At 39.6% G+C, this 23,875-nt stretch overlaps 1 protein-coding gene across 1 annotated transcript in view; it reads right to left on the bottom strand.

Annotated features, from left to right (window-relative positions):
• Positions 1-23,596, bottom strand: part of ptk7b (protein tyrosine kinase 7b) — a 66,123-nt gene extending 42,527 nt beyond the window's left edge. The window contains exons 1-2 of the mRNA XM_089012498.1: positions 23,293-23,596; positions 23,051-23,206 (exon numbers count right to left, since the gene is read on the bottom strand). Of these exons, the coding sequence (XP_088868624.1) occupies positions 23,051-23,147 (97 nt within the window). The 5' untranslated portion in view covers positions 23,148-23,206; positions 23,293-23,596. The remainder of the gene's footprint in view (positions 1-23,050; positions 23,207-23,292) is intronic.
• Positions 23,597-23,875: the final 279 nt, after the last annotated feature.

The following is a 23,875-nucleotide window of genomic DNA, read 5'->3' as shown; positions in this document are numbered from 1 at the left end:
ACAAGGCGTGGGTGTCACACTCATGTGGCATAAATCCCCAGCAGGCTCTTCCTGTCATCAGCTAACGTATTGAGCATGTAGCATATGATGGCGTCTCCGATGACTTGTTACGCAGGCAGTCAGTAATGAAACCAGTGAATGTCACATGAAACATTTACATGACTCAGGTTGGGTGTAAAGTCCGTCTTTGCCCTTCTCTCCAACCAAGAACAACAAACTACATACTATAAAGAATATATATCAAATTACACGGTGAGCAACACCAACGTTGCCATTGAACAGCCCCAGTTTTTATGATTACAGCACAATCATTGGAACTAACGACTTCCTGCTTTACACCCCCTTCGCATGTGGTTTGTGAACACTGAATGAACAATGTTTTGCTTTTCCCAGGATTTAGGCTGGGGGGGGGTGTAGGGGTAATAGGGGAAGGACTGGGTGGGAGTAGGAGGGTGATGGTTGATGAACAAGATGGACTGTCTGGCTGGCTTGAACTCTTAAGTGACTCGTGAGGATGTTTGAAATGTGCATGGACTGTGAAGGAAATGAGTCACAAAAATGTCTATCACAGGTTCATTTGTATGTATGCCATAGTCTCCTTTTGTACCGGAGTGAGATGTGCTGAGGCGCGTTTCCCTCATCCTCTATCAGTGAGCTACAATACCACCCGCTTTCAGGCGTCTAGAATAAGCTCTGTACCGTTGTTCTACAAAGAGCCTTGTCTACATGACTTGTTAACAGCTCACTCAGAGTGGGCTGGGCTGCACATATGACAAACAGAACATTTTTCTATGGAGTGAAAGAGGGACCTTGCCATAAACTAGTCAATGTGTTAAATTACTGAGTACCCGAACATCACAAGGGAACATCTAAGAGTAAATTTGCCTCCAGTCATATCCTGTACATACCTCTGCAATAAGCACAATAAGGGTGATTTGAGGTTGGGGTGGTGGTGGGTTGTTATACGTAAGTGGGTGTGATTCATAGCATTTTTAAGTGAATTTATTCATTAAAGAAAAGCACTGTTGTGAGAAAGCATCTTTATCTCATGATTGTGTGAAACAATTGAGAACTGTGTGAAACTATTGATTAGCGAGTCAGTTATTCAGTGACCACATTGCCACAATTCGATCGAGTCCGATAAAGTTCCTCTCCTTTTCAGTGGACTAGGACAAGTCAAGGTCCACTACATAGTTTGAGGATGTCCTTCTTCTGTATTGGTCACAATGGCTGATCGAAGTCTTGTGAATCGCTAACTTTCTGTCTTGTGACCCTACAGTCGATTTTAACAAGCACTTTGTATCATGCTCGTATGTTTAGCATCATTTCTTCTTTGCTTTGATATTTCCCTGGTATCTCAGTGACTGCAGTCATAAACTACAACCTGCAAATGTCCCCATTGTGGGACTATTAAAGGCTTTCTGATCTGATCTGTTTAGGGTTTAGCTATGATGCTGATGGTAAACACCTACCATCAAAGACTTCACGACAGTTTTGTCCAGAAAAAGTATGTTATTAAGGTAGGGGTACAACAGCACATGGCGACAAAAAAAATCTCAACACCAGTTGTTCCAATCCATTAAGTGCCACACAAGTGTGTCCATCACCTAATACACAAGATAATCCTGCAGGCTTTCCTGCAAGGAAATTAGAACTGGAGCACCCCGTTTCACTTCCCTTTATGCTTATAGGAGTATTTTATTTTATTAAGGAGGTGTTTCGATACAGAGAACAGCTGTCGCCACAGTCGCACCAATGGGCCATTGGAGTGAATTAACACGAGCACTGTGACTCGTAAAATGTGATGTGTCAAATTTGAATTTGTATACCTTTCGACAGATTTATTGTCTGGTTGATAAAGCCAATGAACAGAGATATGTGTGACATTTCCCAGATGTCATTAATGGGGCTTCCGGATGACTAAAAGGCAATTTTAACCGCCCATGCTTTGAACCATGAGACTTTGAATGCAATGTGCCATGTTTATTTGTTTTTTACTGATGAAAGCTCCGTCATGTTGGGCTTTGTTTAGAACACTGTTTGCAAATGTTCAAAATATTTATAAGCTTTACAAAAATCTATCTTTGTGACATCTTATTGCAAAAAGACCCAGGGCTAATAAGGTAAATTCAGCAATTTAGTGGATTATTTGTTTTTTGGGATACATTTAGATCTTGAGGCTTTTAATAAATATGATGAAAAGTGAAAAGCATACATTTGTTTTGTGAGCGCTTTGAGGGATTTATTCTTTGCATTCATATTAGAAATATACATAGTAAAACACCGCTGTGTGCAGTCTGAACAGAATTTTACAATGATGAACATTAAAATACATTGTTCATTAAGTGATTTTCAACAGGTGACGTTAATATTTGTTGAAGCAAAATTCTTCACTTTTTTTTGCAATAACAGCCATTTTGAATTGCATATTTTTATGTGACATATTTGATTGATCCCAATTTCCATGCACTGTAATTGCTTGTGAGTTAAATAATTATTGCTCTGAAAAATAATTGACTTTATTTTTGCTCAAATATCATCTCAATATCAGTGACATCAGATAAAGAAAGTAACAGTTAAGTAATGGTATTAATATTTCTCATCCAGAAAAATGTGGCCTGAAATCTTATTTGAATAAAATAGTCTTGCCCATCAACAGATAGCAAGAATGACTCTATCCTTTTTACGGCTCCACATGAGCCCAAGGCAACCCAACGTAACATAAATCCATCTCTCAGATCCCCACCCCTCTCTTTCTTCTTCAGGCCGCCTGTACGCTTGAAAGTCAGACACTCTGAGAAGCTGCATGGCGGTGGCTTTGGAGGAGTCTGCTCACATTTCAAGACAAAGACCAAATTTCTTTCAGAAAGGAGACACTTTCTAAACTAAGCTATTTATCACCCAAACCTGTTTTTCTGCTTTCTGCCTATTTCACACCTCTTTACAGATAAATGCTACAGAATTAGGTTGTCCTTTGACTTGAAGATTCTGGGTTTGAAGTTAAAATTAAAGCAGTTCCTCAAAATACATTTTTTCTTTTGATAAACGTTCACCTATAGAGGATGTTTAAGTTGTGTAAGAAGTTGTGGGATTAGAATTTCAATCAAAATGATTCGTCTCAGTTGGAGAGGGTATGGTGCAATGACTTTTTTGTTAGAGTTTTACTTTCATTTGAATGACATTTTCAATAATGTGAATATGAGATTTTATTCTAAGATACATGCCTCTCACCCACCCCAAAAGATAATTACAGTATTCCTTTTTATATTCCCATAAAATACTTTAGGTGTTAAAAATGGGGGCAAATTTGATAGAATAGCACTAGTTCTTGAGAAAACCTAGTTCTTGAAATTTGATTTTGTGTAATACCTGGAACTGATATGAGATTTAAAAAAATGCAACAATTCATTTTTAAAAATGATTCATAGCACAATTAATTGTTGTCGATTCAATTCAAAGAAGCTATTGTTGTTTCCTTTGGAATTAGAGCATTCAAGAATTGAAATTAATTCAGTAACATGGTTAATTAACCTTGTGCTGCTGGTGTAGCAGCAACGCTGCAAAATGTGACTGGTCTACGAGCAGCATTATGTAAAATCCCAAGACGTTTTCTTGAAAACTACAAAGGATGGTATCCTGCTCTTCTGTCAGTAACAGATGTTGAATCAGAGCAGCGTCTGTCAGCAAGAAAAGTGACAATTTGTCAGATTTAAAACCTTCTTAAACACACAGCCATCTTGTGGCTGGTTATAATGGAGTTTCCTGTGTGAAATTACACGATGGGGATAATCAGATAATGACCCTTTAAGCAGCAGATTTGCCTGGTTTAGGGGGAAGAGGTCATGTCGGAGAGAGGCCCCAGTGTTTCAGGACCCGAGGTTAAAACACAAGCCGTGGCCTTTGATCACAAAGTTTTAACTTTGTCCAATATGTTTGACATGCAGCCAAAAAACAAGACTGACGCTTAGAGCAGTGGGTCAAGTTACATCTATCTGAATATACACACACACACACACAAGAAAAAAACATAGCTATTGATCCCAATACCTGATTTTCATTCCGTGTTTTGAGGCACACCATGCATCCCTCGTTGCTATATGAAGCCACAGTAGGTTGATCTCGGAACACATAAAACCCACATTCCACTAAGCCGTGTAAGTTGGCAAATGTACTGTATTTTCCGGTGTATAAAGCACACCGGATTATACGGCGCACCCCCAATGAATGGTGTCTTTTCAAACTCTTTCCATATATAATGTGCACCGGACTATAAAGAGCACCTTCAATGAATGAAAAAAAGTTTTACAAATACAGTAAAGTCTCGTTATATCGATATCGGATATATCGATAGTCCCGGTTATATCGATACTATTTCTATGCACGCACGGAGAAAATTACATGCAAACAGGGTCGGATATATCGATAGTCCTGGTTATATCGATATTTTTTCGGACTCCCTTGAATATCGATATAACGAGACTTTACTGTATAATACATAAATATGTTTTCCAAATATAAGGCACACCACATTATAAGGCGCTACAGTATAGGCTCGGGTTACACATTACTTCTTCTACAGGGGGAAATGGAGTCGGTGGCTGCTGAAATTGTTTGTGAGACCTGTTGTGGCTTAATATGACTTCACATATAAGGCAAACCTGCGTATAAGCCATGGGGGTCATCTTTCGAAGAAAATCAAGACTTTTGGATGCGCCTTATACACCGGAAAATACGGTTTTTGATTTTACTTCGGGGTTTGTTCAAGGTCGCAAACGTTCACAAAGACATTTGTACAATTAACATTTTGTACGTGATCACTTAGGGTTGGACGTTTATGGGGAACAACATTGTTGTTACTAAAACTCATGCCAATGTTTAAAGGAGCAGTCACTGAAGGCAAGCTAAAAGTTTGAAAGCCAACCCACCATTTACAAATGTGTTATTTCAACAGCGTGTAGATATGTTCGTCATGCCATGATGCTCAACGAAGAGTGATTTCATGAGTAAAATACTACGAATGGTAAAAAAACAAAATCAAATGTTCTGCATTCAAGCAGGTAAAACTGAAATCAGTTAATGTCAGTCATTAAATAGCTCGAAATGGTCTTTTTAAAACACCACCATAAAACGCTGAAAACGCTCCTTTGTGTGTGGAATGAAAAGCGAGCAGTCTGGCACGGCAATTTAAGCTGATCTAAAGCAAAGACACATTTTCATGAAATAAGAAGCATATGGCTCGACATTCAATTACATCTATTTTCTCTCCGGCTTACTCCTAACAAGAACCACTTGTTCCCCCACTTCAAGACTTGGTGAGGAAACGTCCCGCTACATAGTTTGGGCTAACCCGCAGAAGCTAGCCACCTAAAAGCAGTCCTTCATTCACAAACAGACGTTGAAGGGATATCACAAATCCCACACAAATAGGGTCGCATGAAGTTTCCTTTCAACCATACAACTACACACAATACAAAATAAAAAAATATGAGGATAAATGACTCACTGCAAGTCAAGCATAGCAGCTTATTCCGGAATTGAAAATATGACATAGAGCGCAATTCCCGAATGTGTTCGGGTTTTGTTTTTTCATGCTTGGGTGTGGATAAAGCGCTGGCCATGGCCTCTGGCAATGTTTTTTCTTTTCCTCAATGGGGCAGCATTTACCCTTATTCCATGTTAGCGCTTTGTTCCAGCTTCAGCTGCTGTTAAAGTCCTATATAAACTAATATGTGTGTACTGCATTGTTTTTTGAGAGTCGCCCCCATTTCAAACTCATATAACTCCTGACCCATATAATTTAACAATTAACTTTTTTCTGACAATGCCAAAAACCCTTCCCGAATTAATTCGGGAATTGAAAAGCATGACGTGGAGCGCCATTCATGAATTTGTTCGGGTTTTGTTTTTTTTCTTGTGGTGGAGTGCGTTTGTAGCTTCGGTCAGACCCCTGCCAATGTTTTTTCCTCCGACGTGGGGGCAGCATTTACCTTTTGTACAGCCGCACCCACTTTCAATGCAGATAACTCTACAACCAAGTAAGCTCAAAATAAACTTTTTGTTTCTGATGAAAGAAGAAAGTCTAAGGTTTCTTATGCTGCATTGAATGTTTATGTAGTCCTAAAACGCAATATTCTGTGGGTCCTTCAATTTAAGTGAAAATGACAAAAACCCTGGCACTGGAGTGGACACATATTTGCACATCGTCCTGCCGTGAATGAGTTAATAAGTTTATTATGCAATCCACACAAATGCATTGAGAGAATGGTTTCGTGGGAAACAGAATAATGCAGACATCAGGCTTTCCATTCGCACACAATTCATTTTTTTTAAATACATGTCATTTTTGTTAGAAGTGGATCGAAATAAAAGTCAACAAATGGGCTCCAATGCGGCACCAAAAAGTGATTTTCAAAGAGAACGCACATTAGAATGACTAATGACTCAACCCGGGCCCGAGTTAATGAGAGACAGCACCACGGCGGAGAGCAAGTAGAGGACAGAAAGTTGCTGGGATATGTTGTTGGCAAATCGAGCATTGGGAGCAAATGCTTGTATTTAAATGACAACCGACGTCACTTTTTTGTTTCTTAACTGACATCAGAAAAACGCTTTATAGCATCTAAAATACCCAAAACATGCAGTGTGATATTTTTATTCAAATGCAAAACACCAATAAAAATGACTTAAAGTGTCCAAAATCTACAAAAAATTGAGCTGCGAATTGGGCATTTTCAGAAAGTCCCGCCCCCGGTTCATGACGTCACGCCAAGACATTACTGAAAAATCAAAACAATGGCTTCAGATTCGGAGAATATGCTTTCTTGTTACACATCCAGTTATGAATATGATTCAAATAGTTCTGAAGAGGAAAGCATACATGTTTGCAATCGATTCAAGATTTTTTTCCATGTCATTTTGAGGCAAACGGGCGGGGGGGAATGTCGTACCCAAAAATGGCGACCAGCTCCCGTGAGGAATGAATCAACCCGTTTCCACAGGCTGATAAATTCCTTCCATGGCGCTTGGACACACTCTTCTGGCGGCTTTTGGGTAAACAGTACAGCAAAATACATTGACGTGATGAAGGACTGCTACAATGTGTCTTTTTGTCAGTCGGGGGCGGTCCTTTCATGACATAACGTGAAGACTCGTCACCAACTCAAAAACAAGACTTTCTGAATATTCAGTGCGAGTCTTAAAACGTAAAATATAGCTATATGCAGTGGAATCTTTGTAAAATACGCTCAGTAGAAGTCATTTGAAGCCATTTTACAAATTATGGACACAACTTGTCCGGAGACATCGGTTGTCCTTTAAGGAGATAAACAGATGAATTTCCACATGGTAAATAATTTAGCTTCAGGGCAATCCTTTCCTGAGTTGTTTCGAAAGGAATATAAAAGGAATCCGGTTCTCTCCTGGGAGGAAAAAAAAGATGCTGCTGTCTGTATGTCTTTAGTTGGACCATGATCTGACACAACTGACTGAAATTTTAAATATTGACATAGTTGTCCTTGGAAGACCATGCTTGTTGCTGTAGACTGGTCGACGGTGAAGTTGATGGTCGTCCATCTGCGCTGAAATGCGAGGAGCTTTTTTTTTTTTCAACCTTAACTTCTCTTTGACCTACTAACCTTACTTTGCTCCTTAAGTTTCTTGATGTCCTCCAGCTGCCCAAACCTCCATAACTCATGTCTGAGATGAGGGCACAATGAAACACAGTGTACTTTATAGTAACATTTCCGAGGCCAAACCACAGTTTCTTATTATTATTTTCCCCTACAATCACACTTGTGCATGGTAGTTGCTGGCCACATTGTGTCACAGAAGGGATCCTTAGGTTATTCATGATACAAAAATACATTAATTCATTAACTGCCATTCGCGAATTTATTCGGGAATTGAAAATATGATGTATTTGTTTGGGTTTTGTTTTTACTTGTTTGGGTGCCGATAAAATGCTGGCCATGGCCTCTGGCAATGTTTTTCATTTCCTTTTTTTCCATGTTAGCGCTTTGTTCCAGGTCAGCTGCTGTTAAAACACTATATAAACCAACATGTATGTATGGCATTGTATTTTGGACGGCAGCCCACATTTCAAGGTCATATAACTCCAGACCCATATAATGTAGGAAATACCTCTTTTTTCTGATGAAAGAAGAGAGTCTAAGGTTTCTAACAATGTACTAAATGTTTATGTCGTCCTAAAACTCAATGTTCTGGGGGTCCTGAAATTCAAGTGACAATTACAAAAACCTTGGCACTGGAGTGGACACATTGTTGCACGTCTGGCAGTGTATGAGTTAACGACAAAATTATGCTTAGCTGATGGTGTTATTCTTGCATAATTTACAAAGACTGTACAAATGCTCCCCTACTTACAAACATTTGAGTTACAAACAACGGTACCTTTGAACATTTTTGTAGTAACATACGTCGTATTCTAGTTGTACACGTACACATGTTTATAGAGCATATATTTTATTAAATGTTTATTTTTCAGTGCAAACCAATACAGGTTACTTATACAAGCCTTAAATATACTTATATAAGCCTTAAACATACATTCCATACAAAATAAAGCACTAAAGCAACTTACGAACGAATTCACCTTACGAACGACCATTCAGAACGGATTTGTTTGTAAATTGGGGATCGTCTGGGTTTTTTTTTAAGTAGTTTGTTATCCACAACCCTTCTATTTGGTCACTTCTGAATGATATTAATTTTATGACGAAAAAAAATGACATAATCATGATTGAACCATGCCGAGATTAATGGCCCAAATTTGCTGATGAACCAAATACACGTGAACTGCAGACGCAAAGCTTTGTGCTGACGGAATACTGTAGTACTGTACTTGGTTATTAAAGCAGGACACAAAATAAGGTATAGTGTATTGCTTATAAGTAAAACCAAAAACATTACATTGTCCCAATGGGTTCGGATGAACACAACACATCTGTAAAAGTAAAAAAAAAAATGTTTACTGGTGGGTTTGTAGGGCCCCACAGCTGTGGGAGGCTCCGGTCTGGTGTCTGGCAGCATATTCTGTAAATGTCTCACCACCATTTCCGTGCGCAAAGGGAGCTCACTCATGTTTAATGCCTTTTGAACAAGTTTGGCGTTATGGAAAGAGTAATCTGTGCCAGAAAAGAAAGATCAAACAAAAGAAGGAAAAGCTGCAGGACATCCACTCTTTTACTTGGAAGAAATGAGAAACATTGATTTAGGCTTGCAAATAGTATTGCTTGCCTAAATCGTTAATGGCCTCATAAAATACAGATGTCTTGTCAAGCGGTGCCTTGGCGGGCTTTTTTAGGGATCACATAAAAGTAACTTCACTCGGGGGTGAAAATGGATTTTCACTATTTGATCCAATTCAGGACATAAAAGTGTCATGACTCTAGAAAATGGAGTGACAGTCAGCTTCAGATGAAATGGCAACATACAAAAAACGATCAAACACGATCAGAGAGTCACTTGTGGTCTTATGTGGACCGCATTAAGTCTTACAACTCCAACGTAGAACATAATGTTCATTCTCATTGGAATTTTGTAGTTTGCACAGAAACATAAAAGACACCAGGCTAGTGAAGAATAAAAATCATTTTTGACATGTGCGTGTAATTTGACCTCTGTATTTGACCCACGATAGTCAACACACACTGTTAGTGTCACTCATTGGAACAGAGGGCCCGGGAAGCAGGTTGGAGTGTCGATGTCTTACTAAAAGGACACAACCAGGTGTCCGAGGGGGGATGGTTTTGACCGAGAGCCCCCACAGTGGCGGGTGAAATTTGCCACAGCTTACCAGTTTACCAAAAGCATAAAAACATGGTTCCTAATATACTACCTCCAAACCACAAGAAGTAAAAAAAAAACATTGTTTAATCGATCCAATAATGTAACTATTTTTGTGATGAACTCATTCACTGCCATTCACGAATTTATTCTAGAATTGAAAATATTACTTAGAGCCCCCAAATTTTTTCGGGATTTGTTTTTTCTTCTTTGGGTGCCGATAAGGCACTGGCTATGGCAATGTTTTTCCCTTCCACAAGGGGGCAGCATTTCCCTGTTTTCCATGTTAGCGCTTTGTTCCAGCTTCAGCTGTTGTTAAAGTTCTATATAAAGTAATATGTATGTATTGCATTGTTTTTGGAGAGTCGCCCTCATTTGTAACTCATATAACTCCTGACCCATATAATTTAGGAATTAACTGTTTTTTCTGATGAAAGAAGAATCTAAGGTTTCTTACGCCGCATTGAATGTTTATATACGCCTAAAATTCAATATTTTGTGGGTCCTGCAATTCAAGTGACAATGACAAAAACCCTGGTTCGGGTTTTGTTTTTTCATGCTTGGGCGCCGATAAAGCACTGGCCATGGCCTCTGGCAATGTTTTTTTCTTTTCCTCAATGGGGAAGCATTTACTCCTTTTCCATGTTAGCGCTTTGTTCCAGGTCAGCTGCTGTTAAAGTCCTATATAAACAATATGTATGTATTGCATTGTACTTTGGACAGCCACCCCTATTTCAAGATCATATAACTCCAGACCCATTTAATTTAGGAATTACCTCTTTTTTTCTGATGAAAGAAGAATCTAAGGTTTCTTACGCGTCATTGAAGGTTTATATACGCCTAAAATTCAATATTTTGTGGGTCCTGCAATTCAAGTGACAATGACAAAAACCCTGGCATTGGAGTGGACACGTTTTTGTACATCTGGCAGTGAATGAGTTAAATAATCTTTTAGAGATTTTAACTTAAATTGAACCAGAAAATTCCAAATCATTTAAATTTCAGTCCCTCAACAGTCTATACAGTATTCTCAGATTTCAAACTTTGAAAAGACAAAAAAAGTTTTTGTCTTCTACTCAGGAAAAAAAAAAAAAATAGCAAAGCATACAGTACAGTATATGCATATATGCCAGCCACCCCATTTTAGAGTACCCTGTAATTAAATCGGGTTTTTCTTTCATGGCACTCCACGATTGATGTAAATTTTCAGAGTGCCAGGGGGAAGGGGAAAAACAAAAGGAGCATAAGGAAACGTGGGCAAGATAGACATGCACCCGGAGCTCATATGTCACTTGACCTCCATTTAAGACGGAGCCCCTGCAGTTGCTGGGTAGGCACGGGTGTACCTTTCAAGGCAACCTTTTCTTTGCTTCATGAGAAATGACAAGCTAGAAGAAACATGCACAAAGGGAGAGTAAGACGTGTGCCAGGGACACATTAATAACAACTACCAAATAAGCAGCGGTGGGCTGTCAGGGCCTGCAAGGCCTTCACTGTTGGCCTAAAAATACCTGAATCACAGACTAATGTGAATTATATTTTGTCCATGAGTTCTTATGAAATAATTCAAAATTGTCTTTCAGCTTCCTTTCATTGCTTTTCCCCTGTTGTGCAGCTTACAGACGTGTGTTTTCATATTTAAACATTTAACCAATCACATTTCAGCCATCATTTACTACCAGGTTCAGAAATCTACCTGGACGCCATCAACAATGAGTTCTGCAGGCTCTGGAGGCCTGCTGAAGGCGTTGGAAACGTCAGAGTTTTTTGCAAATTATGATTGGCTAGTCACTAGCCAAACAAAGTATCACTAGCCGCTAGTGATAATCACATACTGGCCAGAGCTAGCACACCGTATCTGTAGCGAGCTGCATAAGCAAATATATTGTGTTTGTTTAATAGCGGTTTTGTCAACCCACAATGGCTGATGGAGGAGAAGAAATGGATTTGGTTACAGATATACTTTTCAAGCCAGACTTGTCAAGAATAGATGGACATTATTAAGAAAGGTTGGACAGCTCCCAACCTAGCAAAAATATTACGAGGTTATCATTAATCCACACGTTCATAGTAAAAATTCTAATAGTTTAAAGACAGTACTTTTCTAATTTCTTCAAGTCACAGGTTATTCCCTGGCCAACAACATCCACTAGTGGACGTGTAGTAAATCACACCACACTCGTAGGTATGGAGTGATTCAGACACAGCACTATGAAGGCCTAGGAGTAACATGCCCGGCCGACCACTGCAAATAAGTATGATGCAAAACCCAAAGATGTACAACTTAAAGCCATACATGAGATTTGGACTCGTCCCCCCCAAAGAAGAAAAATGTGCTTTCGATTTCTTAGCAAATCTGATTAAAGCAATTTATGATCATAGTTGCAACAATTATATTAAATTACGTTTGAGGCTCTCCAAGTGAATAAATTTTCACACACTGAACATTTATGTTCTTACACACAGTCAACACACTGACCACCATACCGCCAACTGCTTTGCTGTGGCCCCACACCCTAGCCAACAAATCCCAAAGGCGCACACACAGGCATGCACACACACACAGTCCCTTCCAAATGTGTGTAATGACAATTTTGGAAATTCCTGAGGCAGCGACAACTCTGTGTGTCCTTCAGTTTTGAGCTCCCATCTGCACTACAGGAAGCAAACAGCAAAACACACCCGCCACCTCCTGAGCCTGCTGTCACTCAGATCCTCCGGGGAGACCACAGCTTGTGCCTTCTATTCTGACCATTCACGCACGAACCCAAATGGACCAGGCCGCCAGCCACATGGTTCACAATGAGGAAGACGAGCCTTTTTGACGAGACTTAGACATTAATGAAGGTACACATGGATGGTAAAAAAAAGCACGTGTGTGAAACTAAGAGGACCTTGCGGAGTTCTCCAATCGCCATGACGTAAAACAGGGGGGGAAAACCACCACAACAAATTATATACTTCCTGTGGTTCTAGATCAGGAGGGGGGCAACCAATGAGCATTCAGACACAACACTTTAGCATCTTTCATCACCTGATAAGGACGGAAATGTTGTCCAGGGCTTCAGCACCTGCACAGAGCACTCCATTGTACTAGCGGGGAACCTATTACGTTTGTCCATTGTCGGAATTTACCGCACTGCTAGTGACGAAAAATAAGGATTTCATGCAGGGCTGTCAAACTTATTTTGGGGTTACGTCTTCCCTCGGGGGGCTGTTAGGACACCAAAAACAAAGGCTTAATCATCACATCCCTATATTACTTGTATCCAACACATAGTTTCATATAGTTTTTAAATAAACCAAATAAAACGATGTGACGGGCCTGATCTGGCCCCCAGACCTTTAGTTTGACACCAATGATTTAGTGCATCACCCAAAAACAGGCTTACATTGATGAATAAAATGTTGTTTTTTTAAAAACATCCAGTGCTCTCCGATGCAGGATAGATGAGCCAGACAGCTTAAGATCTAGAAATGTATGGCTGGAGATACTTGGTAAGCTAGAAAAATCACTCATTTAACACAGGGGTGTCAAAGTCATTTTTTGCCGCGGGCCACATTGTAGTTATGGTTTCCTCTCGAGGGCCGTTATGAATTTGGGGAACCCATTAGAATGTTTAAGTCCCTTCAAATATTACATATAGAGCACACAGCAAATTAATGAATAACTCGTTTTCAAATCTGAAGTCAAGAATAATGACTTTTATTGTGGTTGACATCGAAAAATATGACATTTTGGCTCAGATTTTAGCAATCATCATGGAATTTAACAAGTTTGATTTGCTTTCGCGGGCCGAAAAAAATGATGTGGCGGGCCGGATTTGGCCCGCGGGCCTTGACTTTGACACCTGTGATTTAACACATTCACTGTCATTCCCAAATTTATTTGGGAATTGAATAGATGACGTAGAGCGCTCTTCTCGAATTAGTTCGGGTTTTGTTTTTTTCTTGCTTGGGTGCCGATAAAGCGCTGCCCAGACCTGTGGCAATGTTTTCCCTTCCCTTGTGTTTTCCACAAGGGTAAAGAATTTCCGTTTTTCCCCATGTTAGCGCTTTGTTACAGCTTCAACTGTTAAAGCGCTATATAAACCAATATGTATATATTGCATTGTGTTTTGGACAGACACCCCCATTTCAAACTCTGATAAGTCCAGACCCACATAATTTAGGAATTAACTCTTTTTTTCTGATGAAAGAAGAGAGTCGAAGGTTTCTTACCCTGAATTGAATGTTTATGTAGTCCTAAAACTCAAGATTCTGTGGGTCCAACAATTTGAGGGAAAATGACAAAAACCCTGGCACTGTAGTGAACACATTTTTCCAATGTATTCTATATGATATTAAATATCTTCAATATCTTGGAAGTAGTACTGATTTTTATGCAAAAGTAGCTGTAGTGTCTAGGATAAAAAGAGAGCCATTTCAAGTATTCATGATGAACAAAAAGCAAACAAATATTTTTAGGAAAACAATACTTATAATACATGTGTGTATACGTATGTACATTGCCATTTTTGGCTACAGTGGTGAGGGAGGATGGAGAGAAGAATGCAAGACAAACAGGAAGCACCTTTGTGTGCAAGATGGGGGAATCATCAGTCTTTTTGTGTGAGTGAGTGTGTGTGCGCGAAAAATCCCCAAATAAAGCAACATGAATTGATTTTCCTGGGGGATTCACTTGGAATCGGGGAAGTGCCCCCCAAAAAACAACACCCACACACTACGAAGTGTAAATTCAGAAAAGCTGAAAGCAGGCCAGCGTTTAAAGGGATCTACTCGATGGCATGGTTTGTGAAGCTACAGCGAACAAATTGAATGGAAGCTGCGGAAGGTGAAACAGAGTGCAAGTCGCGCCATAGTGAGAGCACAGGATCAAGCCAGGGAGCATTTTTCACATAATTAAAACCACAGAAAAAGAAATAACGAGATGGATAATGAGCTTCAATCACCGCTGTCGTAATTGCTTTTGATAAATAGAGAACAATGGCGAGCATAATGTGCTGATGCTACATGTATGCATAATTACCAGAAACACAACAAAAACTTAGGGTAATTTTACAAAATAAGACATTCAATAGATCTTCAGACCACATCCACTATTAAGCCGGGTGTCACTCATAAGTATAATGTAGTAAAAAAAATAAAAATAAATAAAGACAACAATCATGTACCATGTTAACTTCATATTCATTGAAGAGTTTGATTAGTGCTTGCAAATGAAAGAAATCCGAGTAGGCAGCATTCAGCAAGTGCTCTCACGAGCCTGTTTTTGTTGGTCAAATCAGGATATTTTGTGCTGAGGAAACAGGGTAGCTGGATAAATCAACCCATAAGAATTAAGCGGTTTATCAGAATGTTGTAAGCTGGTAATAGTAAAAGCGAGAACGTTACCCACAAGGCCCCACACGCAAACAATAATTCAGACCAACTGCAGCGTTTTGTTCAGACTTAAAGCATCCAGCCAGCAAAGGCTGAAGTTCAAAACCAAAGCAGACTTGGTTTTTTTCTCTCTGCCCAAAAACTTTCCAGTCATTTGAACATAAAATCACATACAAGTGCAGAAAAAATGTGAGAGTTGACAACGGACTGAGACGACCGTAGCTTTTCAGGGAGAGCAGAACAAAGACGTGACCTAAAAAGATATAAAAGCACTGTGAAATTTGGTTGACATTCAAAATGAGTGAGCATGAAATCATTTATTCACATGCTGACAAAAACCAAATCTCCCACCCCCCATACATACACACGACACGCACACACTCTGCGGGTGCCAAAACCAAGGTGTACACGCATCTCATGGCATTTGAAAAGTACAAATAAACAAACAAATATGTAATAAAAATAAGAAGAAGAAGAAGAAGAAGAAGAAGAAGAAGAAGAAGAATAACAAGAAGAAGAATTAATATTGTTATTATAAGAACAACAACAATAATACTATTAACAATATTATCCCAATAATAGTAACAGTAATAATAACCATAATAACCATAAGAACAAAAAAAATACTAATATAACATAGTATAATCATGAAACAATAATAATAACAACAATAATGATATGTCTGTTTAAGCTCTCAGACGTACAGGAGTGGTCCATCAATGAAAATGTTTCTTCAGCCGTCATCTGTACTTCTTTGAAGGTGTTGGGCGTTTCGCTCCTCATCCGAAAAGCTCAGTCAGCAAACTAAAGCTGTGCTGGCCAGGTATGGCCAGAATTACCGACACAACTTTAGTGCGCTGACGAAGCTTTTTGAATGAGGAGTGAAACGTCCAACACTTTCAAAAAAGCACAGATGACGGCTGAAGAAACCTTTTCATCAATAATAATAATAATAATAATAATAACAACACATTAGAGAGCAACATTTTGGAAAAGATATCACTCATAAGAAGCATAAGAAAAAACATATACTTTTTTGTTAGTAGCTTATTCCTTTAGCCTGTACATCTTTGTGTTCCCGTGATGACCAGATACACTTGTTCAGGAGCATCAGCATATTTGTGGGAAAAATAGAAGTGTGAAGCACAATTTTCTTATATTTCCACTTGAAAAGGCTGCCTTCAATTTATCTGTCAATGCAGCACATGTAGCAATTACATAGCTGAACACAAATACCTCCGGGTCAGTGGTTAGCTGGTTGACCCTGTGCACTTGGGGATCAAACAGAGTTAAAGGTCCTTCCAATTAAACACCGGTGACCTTTTCACTGGGTTTAAATCGGTTGCTACGGCGGGCCGATTGAGAGGTGCTCTGGTGTCACTCTGCTCGTGGCCCTTTGGTGTGATGAGTTCATTCAGCCTCAGGGCACAAAGAGTTAATGGCTGCCGGGATTATGCAATGACAAAGCCAGACGGCTTTCTCCTCTGTTGCAGCTCTTTATTCTTGCCCTCACGTTCTAAGAGAAGGGCGCCAAATTCAGCATTCCTGCACGTTTCGATCTGGAGCGTTTGAATGCTTGCCATCGGTCTTGGGACAAAATGGCAATTGTGTTTGCATGGTGAGGAAATTCGCACCTGTCCTACGGGGAGGTGTTGTCATAAAAATTTACAGCAGTACGTGATATCCACAGGGGGTCAAACTAGTAAAAACATCACAACAAACCTGATCTGATGTTATCTAAAATCGCAGATAATTTGTCCAGAAACAGCAGAATCTGTGTTTCTATGGTCAGAACCCCCTTGATAATATCATGAAAGAAAAGACAGAGCTTAGTTTTGTGTCTTTGTACATACCTGTCAACCTGCGAGACACCGTGACCTTACTAACGGCTCAAATTTTCCTTACTTACTGAGAAAAAAACATACGCGTGTGTAACATTTCATTGCGCAATCTTATTAACAAAATTTCACATGTAAACAATAATACTTTTAACAAGTTACAACACATTTCTAGCAATAATCAAGTATGTTCTCGGTTGTAGAGCATTGTGGCTTTTTTTCTGTGGAGAAATGGAATTTGTCCACAGCCAAAAAAAATAAATAATGTGTGTTCTTACGATGTATAATGCTTTTCAAAAAAATATGAATGATATTACAGCGAAAAAACAAGGTACACATTTTAATTTAACTGATTTCAAAATAAAACCGGAACTTGTCTTCTCTGAACTTTTGTTTCGAGACTTTTCGCACTGACTTGTTTTCTCGGTGGTCGACTTCGCTTTTTACGAGTAGCGATATTTGTTCTAATTAACATTATTGCTAATATTTAATGCCAAAAAACGGAATCAAAAATATCTCAAAATTATATTTACATCTAAAAATGTGCAAAAATCATACGGAATACGGCAAAAAACGGTTGGTAGACAGGTATGTTTGTCTGAGGTCTCGGATCACCATCCTACTCTATGCGCATCTGTACGATGATGTTATACGATTACATAGTATATGAAAACAACTACTTATTTTATAACCTTATTTTATGCCTTTCAAGGATAACTAGACTCTGAACCACAGAATCCACAAAGAACTGAAGAAAAACCCACACAACCGCAGAGTAGTAGACGTAGTGCGAAGCGTGGAGACAAAAGCCTTCGATGGCATGCCGAGTCTAGCTCGAGTTCCCTCTGTGAAGAGGTTATCTCCTCGGCTCCAGTTTGAATGACGACTCACAGCCCATGAAGGCAATGAGGGGGGAGGGGGGCAAAGTGTGTGATGATGATGATGATGTCTGTGCGTAAGCATGTCTGCATGTGAGGTGTGGCTAACAGCAACTCTTGGAATGTCTCCCGTTACTCCATAATGAAATATATCATTACATTTTGAGCTGGAAATAAGTATGGGTTTACCACTGCCAACAAAAATCAGCAATCTGAATGAAAATAAATGTTATATGGTGAGTCACACAGACACACACATATATCGTCCAGCCCTATGTGAGGGGATACATGCATCCAGTAACTCATTACCAGGGATGTGTATTTGTGTTTTTTTTTTTTAAGAATCCTAATAACCGTATTTTCCGGTGTATAAGGAGTACCGGAGTACAAGGTGCACCCCACTATTATTATACCCCAAACCTCACTGTGACTTTTTAAACAAATTTTCTACTACAGTAAAGTCTCGTTATATCGATATCGGATATATCGATAGTCCCGGTTATATCGATACTATTTCTATGCACGCACGGAGAAAATTACATGCAAACAGGGTCGGATATATCGATAGTCCCGGTTATATCGATATTTTTTCGGACTCCCTTGAATATCGATATAACGAGACTTTACTGTATTCTCACTCACCTCTCCTCTCTCTCACCGAATATAATTATCACGGGAGACTTTAACATACACAAAGATAATCCAATTACTCTGCTAACGATTGACTTCACTTCTTCCCTTGATAGCCTTGGCTTCAGCCAACTTGTGGATGTTCATACGCACATAAAAGGTCACACACTTGACCTCATATGCACAGCTGTTGAACTCCCAATAACAGACCATTAGCATGTTACTGGTAACGTTTGCATCTCACTCTCCACCACCAAAACACTCCGTTCTATAAACTTTCGTAACATCAAGGGCATTGACCCGGACTCTCTTGCTTTAATGTTCGCCTCATTATCTCTGGACCAAAGCTCCTCTCCTGATGAACTGGTTTCCCGCTACAACAATATGTAAATATGTACTTTTTTTCCAAAATATAAGGCACATCACATTACTAGGCGCTACAGTAGAGGCTGGGGTTACGCACTACTTCTTCCACAGGGGAGAATTGAGTCAGTTGCTGCTGATAGTAGTTGTGAGAGCTGTTGTGGCTCAATATTACTTCACATATAAGGCGCAGGGTCATCTTTTGAAGAAAATCAAGGCTTTTGGATGCGCCTCATACACCGGAAAATACAGTACTTTTTTTAAGTGGGAGTTTAAAGGAGTGCCTGAAATGGCTGGAATTGAATTTGTTGAGCATATTGTAAAAATCCATTTAAAAAAAATGCTCAAATTAAAAAAAAAAAAAAACTCGCCACGGAAACGAATGACGATGTAGTAGTAAAATGAAAAATACATTAAAAAATCAGTTATCACCTTGTGAGGACTTTTGTTGCCATTATTTTGTTTAAAAAAATCTGTTTAGAATGAGATCGTTTGTTGGCAGTGAGAGTAACATTGTTTTGGGACTTTGCTTAACTTATTCACTGAAAATATGACATTGAGTGCCATTCCCAAATTTGTTCCGGTTGTGGTTTTTCTTGCGGGGTTGCCGATAAAGTGATGTTTTCCCTTCCACAAGGGAGCAGCATTTCCCTTTTTTTCCCATTTTAGCGCTTTGTTCCAGCTTCAGCTGTTGTTAAAGCGCTATATAAACAAATTATTGCATTGTGTTTTGTACAGCCACCCTCATTCCTCGCTCATATAACTCCAGACCCATATAACTTAGGAAGTAACTTTTCTTTCTGATGACAAAAGAGAGTCTATGGTTTCTAACGTGTATTGAATGTTTATGTAGTCCTAAAACTAAATATTCTGTGGGTCCTGGAATTTCAGTGACAATGACAAAAACCCTGGCACTGGAGTGGACACGTTTTTGCACATTGTCTGTCAGTGAATGAGTTAATTATGAACTTCATCTGGTTGGTAATTCTGATGAATTGTGGCTGCAAAGACTTGAAACTGGTGTAAGAAGAGCTAGAACAAAAGAAGACTGAAGAGGAGAACATTAAACAACAACTACAAAGATATCTGAGGTGGGGGAGTCCAAGCCAGACAGGAGACGGGACTGCAAACGGGCACGGATTCAATAAACAACAGAGATCTTTCCAAAGAAGAGCGGAAACAACAGAGCCAAAAAGATCCGCAACCGCATAGGAAGCAGATCTCTACAAGCCCTGATTCTAATCACAACCACAGTATCCAGAGCCAGTCCAAAAATTCAGAGCCAGCACAAACCCACACGGGTCATTAGGTGCAGTAATCATCATTTAAAGCGAGCTACTTGGCCATTTTGTTGGCTTTTGTTGCCCACGGAGAGCAAATGCAATCATGAACTCAGGCTGGAGAGATATTTGATCTTACTCAAAATAAATGTGCCAGAAATTCTACACTTTTGGAAGTGTATGCAAATCTATTCTTCTAAATAGTCTGCCAACTTTGAAAAAGGAAGGAAATGGCTCAAAAAGCGCCATTTATTTTGGCGTTTAAGGAGGAAAAAAAAAACATAATCAGGCCAAAAAGAGGCAATGTAAGGTTTCTCTTGCTGTGAGGGGGTCTTGTGTGGTCCTGAATAACCTTTTTGGGCATCAAATTAAGGCAAAATGCAAGCATGAGCGTAACATTGCCGCCGTTTCAAACTTGGGTCCAAATGGAGGCATGTTTGATTAAAGGTTGAGGACACACACTGTGCCTTTTCAGGCTCCATTACTCCTTTGAAAGAAACTCACTTAACCAAGCTCAACATACTTCCAGACGGAAGACCTGGATTGATTTCAAGGTCACAGAGGATGGCGAACAAGAGAAGACAGCTTGGGTGCCGATAAAGCGCTGGCCATGGCCTCTGGCAATGTTTTTTTTATCTTCCACAAGGGGGCAGCATTACCCTTTTTACCATGTTAACGCTTTGTTCCAGCGTCAGCAGTTGTTAAAGCATAATGTGTATGTATTGCATTGTATTTTGGACAGCCGTCCACATTTCAAGCTCATATAACTCCAGGCCCATATTATTGAGGGATTAACTATTTTTTTCTGACGAAATAAGAGTGTCTAATGCACAGGTGTTAAAGTCAAGACCCGTAGGCCAAATCCGAGCCAACACATCATTTTTTTCGGCCCGCGAAAGCAAATCAAACTTGTGAAATTCTGTGATGCTTGCTAAAATCCGAACCAAAATTTCATATTTTTGAAAGTAAACCACAATAGCAGTCATTATTCTTGACTTCAGATTTGAAAACCAGTTATTCATTAATTCGTTGTGCGTTCTATATGCAATATGTGGAGGGGATTAAACATTCTAATGGCTTCCCCAAATTCATAACGGCCCTTGAGAGGAAACCATAACTGCAATGTGGTCATGTCTGTCAGTGAATTAGTTAACATAATAACGTAAATAAGATTTTACAGGACATGAAAAAACGTATTCTCAAAAGTTACAATATATATATATACACATGTATATATATATATTTTTGGCTATTACCCTGACACCGACTCTCCCCCTCACGACAGTACCTGGCTTGGCTCTATTCATGCATCTTGTAAACAGCCGTCTGCTCCCCTGTTGCCCAGCACACAGAGCTCACATTCATCCCAAAATGGGCACCCCGAGGAGGATGGCGGGGGGTGAGAGGCATACTTTAACTTAATAGGACACACAGCCATTTTGACGACTCCTAATGCAAAAGCATTAATGTGAATCGACAGGGTTGACGCTCACATTTTTTCGATTAAAACGTGAGCATTTTTACATGATTGTTTTTTTTTAGAATTTAATTGGCAAAACTATATACAGCAAGACTGTGCTAAGTCACTCATTTTATCACAAGCAACAACATGACATGATCAAGGCCACACAACCATTATGAATCTTCTTCTTTTCCTTTCGGCTTTTCCCTTCAAGGGGTCGCCACGGCGAATCAGTGTCCTCCATCTTGAGAGGTTTTATTCGCATGTTTGTTTTGACCAAGCTTTTACATCGGATGGCCTTCCTGACACAACCATCTGTATTTATCCGGGCCTGGGACCATCACAAGACACTGGCTTATGTCCCCTTGTGGCTACAAAACAAGCAACTCTATGAACTGAAAAGATGAAGATGCTCAGGAAAAGGCTCCCAAACACAAAATGGTCATCGGCACAACAGCATTCAAGCAAAGCAAAGCTATACACAACTATTATGAATGGCGCCCAAAATGTTTGAGAGACACTTCCATCATGCGTAAAAGGAATAGGATCATGAAAACTGGTGTTTCCAGTGTGTTGTAAGAACAATGAAATAAAAACACCAGAAATACTTTTAAGTAACTTTGTTATGATTTTTTTTTTACATTTGCTAAAATATATGATGGTCAGAAATATGTATCATCGGTTTAAGATTACAGTGCTTCAACATAAATCACTACACAGGCAAACTGCAAATGGCCACTAATAGGGTTTTATAATCTGTCAGAATCTATAGGCAATTGGGTTTGACAAAAAGCGCTCAATGAAACTCTCCATTTCACTTTACATAGTTCTTTGGGATCAAGGTGGCACCAAATTAATAGTTATGACAAAGGACAATAGTCTTTTCTTAAAAAAAGATTAAGTTAGGTGAGTGTGGGTTTTTTTCAGGGAATAACAGAGAATGAAGCTGCACGAACACAAATCAGGGAATTTAAATCTGCATGTAGCGAATCACGGGATTTGCTAACCAGTTTTGCCATAGCACATCAGTGCAATTCAACTTCACACATTGGTTACGTATCATTTAACGACTACGAATGAATCTACCAATCTACCTATTGAGAGGCAGAATAGTAATGCTTTTTTTATTCTTATTTTGTTATGCTTAGAATATCTTGTTTTCTATCCTTTCACCCCCACCCATCCCTTTTCAATTGCTGCTGTGGACGGCAAATTTCCCCATTGTGGGACGAATAAAGGTTTTCTGATTCTGATTTTTGTAGAAAAAAATACTTTTTGTAGAAAAAAAAACCATTTACTTTTAAAATAGTCTCTGCTAAGATTGGAAAGACATATTTTGAACGATTTTTTTTTTTTAAACACAGTTTGGTTTGGTGTTCGAATCCCACAATCGAATGAAGTTCATGTACCAACCTTGGAAGCTGATGATGGCGACAACGTACAGGGGGTTGATTCGGAGTGTGCCCCCACCCCCGCCGCGTCGTTCCTCGGCTTCTGTTGTTAGATCCATGTCCTAATCTTGGAGCTCGGTGGCTCCTCGGTGATTCTCTCCAGAGTAGTCAAGCGTGACTGAGGGGGCGTCAAAGGGGCCGTCGTGGGTCAAATGACCACCGTTACCTGCTGAGGTCAGCGTGAAATCCGGATTTGGAGCTCACCTGGTTGAGTTTGACTAGCGGGAAGATGGCATGTGGGGACGGGTCGCTCTGTTCCCAGGCCGGACAGATATACCACGCTTGGAGCGCACTCGACAGAAAGTTTGTCAAACAAAATCTAAAAACTTCTTGTAACGCAGAGCGGCTGTAACCTCGGACAGCGGTGTTTCATCCCAATCCGGCGTGTACAGGTTCCTCCTCGGCGGTCCACCAGTCCAGCGACGCCGATTTCGGAGTTAGTCAAGTCTTCACCCAGTGGGAGTTTGTTTCGATCACTCCGCTGTGTTTCCAAGTTGGCTCCCTCTCATTCGCCTTGTGAATGTGTTTGACCAAGTCGTTTAATGGGAATACATACTCACTCCATTTCCTGTTTGGATTTTCAAAACAAACTTTTCAATAAAGGTATTTTTGAGCGAATACGTCTAAATAAATTTGGTAACCAAAGGTAATCAAATTGTTTGACCATAAATGTGATATTTTTTCGACAAAATTAAACGTACACAATCTTGCAAAATTGCACTTTTATATTTCACTGTAAAACGATGACGACGTATTGCACGGTTTAGTTCACTTCGCCTGATAGTTC

This window comes from Hippocampus bargibanti, linkage group LG13 (genome assembly GCF_051943395.1).
Source record: "Hippocampus bargibanti isolate YZ-2025 linkage group LG13, ASM5194339v1, whole genome shotgun sequence".
In the NCBI taxonomy this organism is placed as follows: Eukaryota; Metazoa; Chordata; class Actinopteri; order Syngnathiformes; family Syngnathidae; genus Hippocampus; species Hippocampus bargibanti.
The sequence above is the reverse complement of the archived record's forward strand: the minus strand, read 5'-3'. Positions and strand labels throughout refer to the sequence as shown.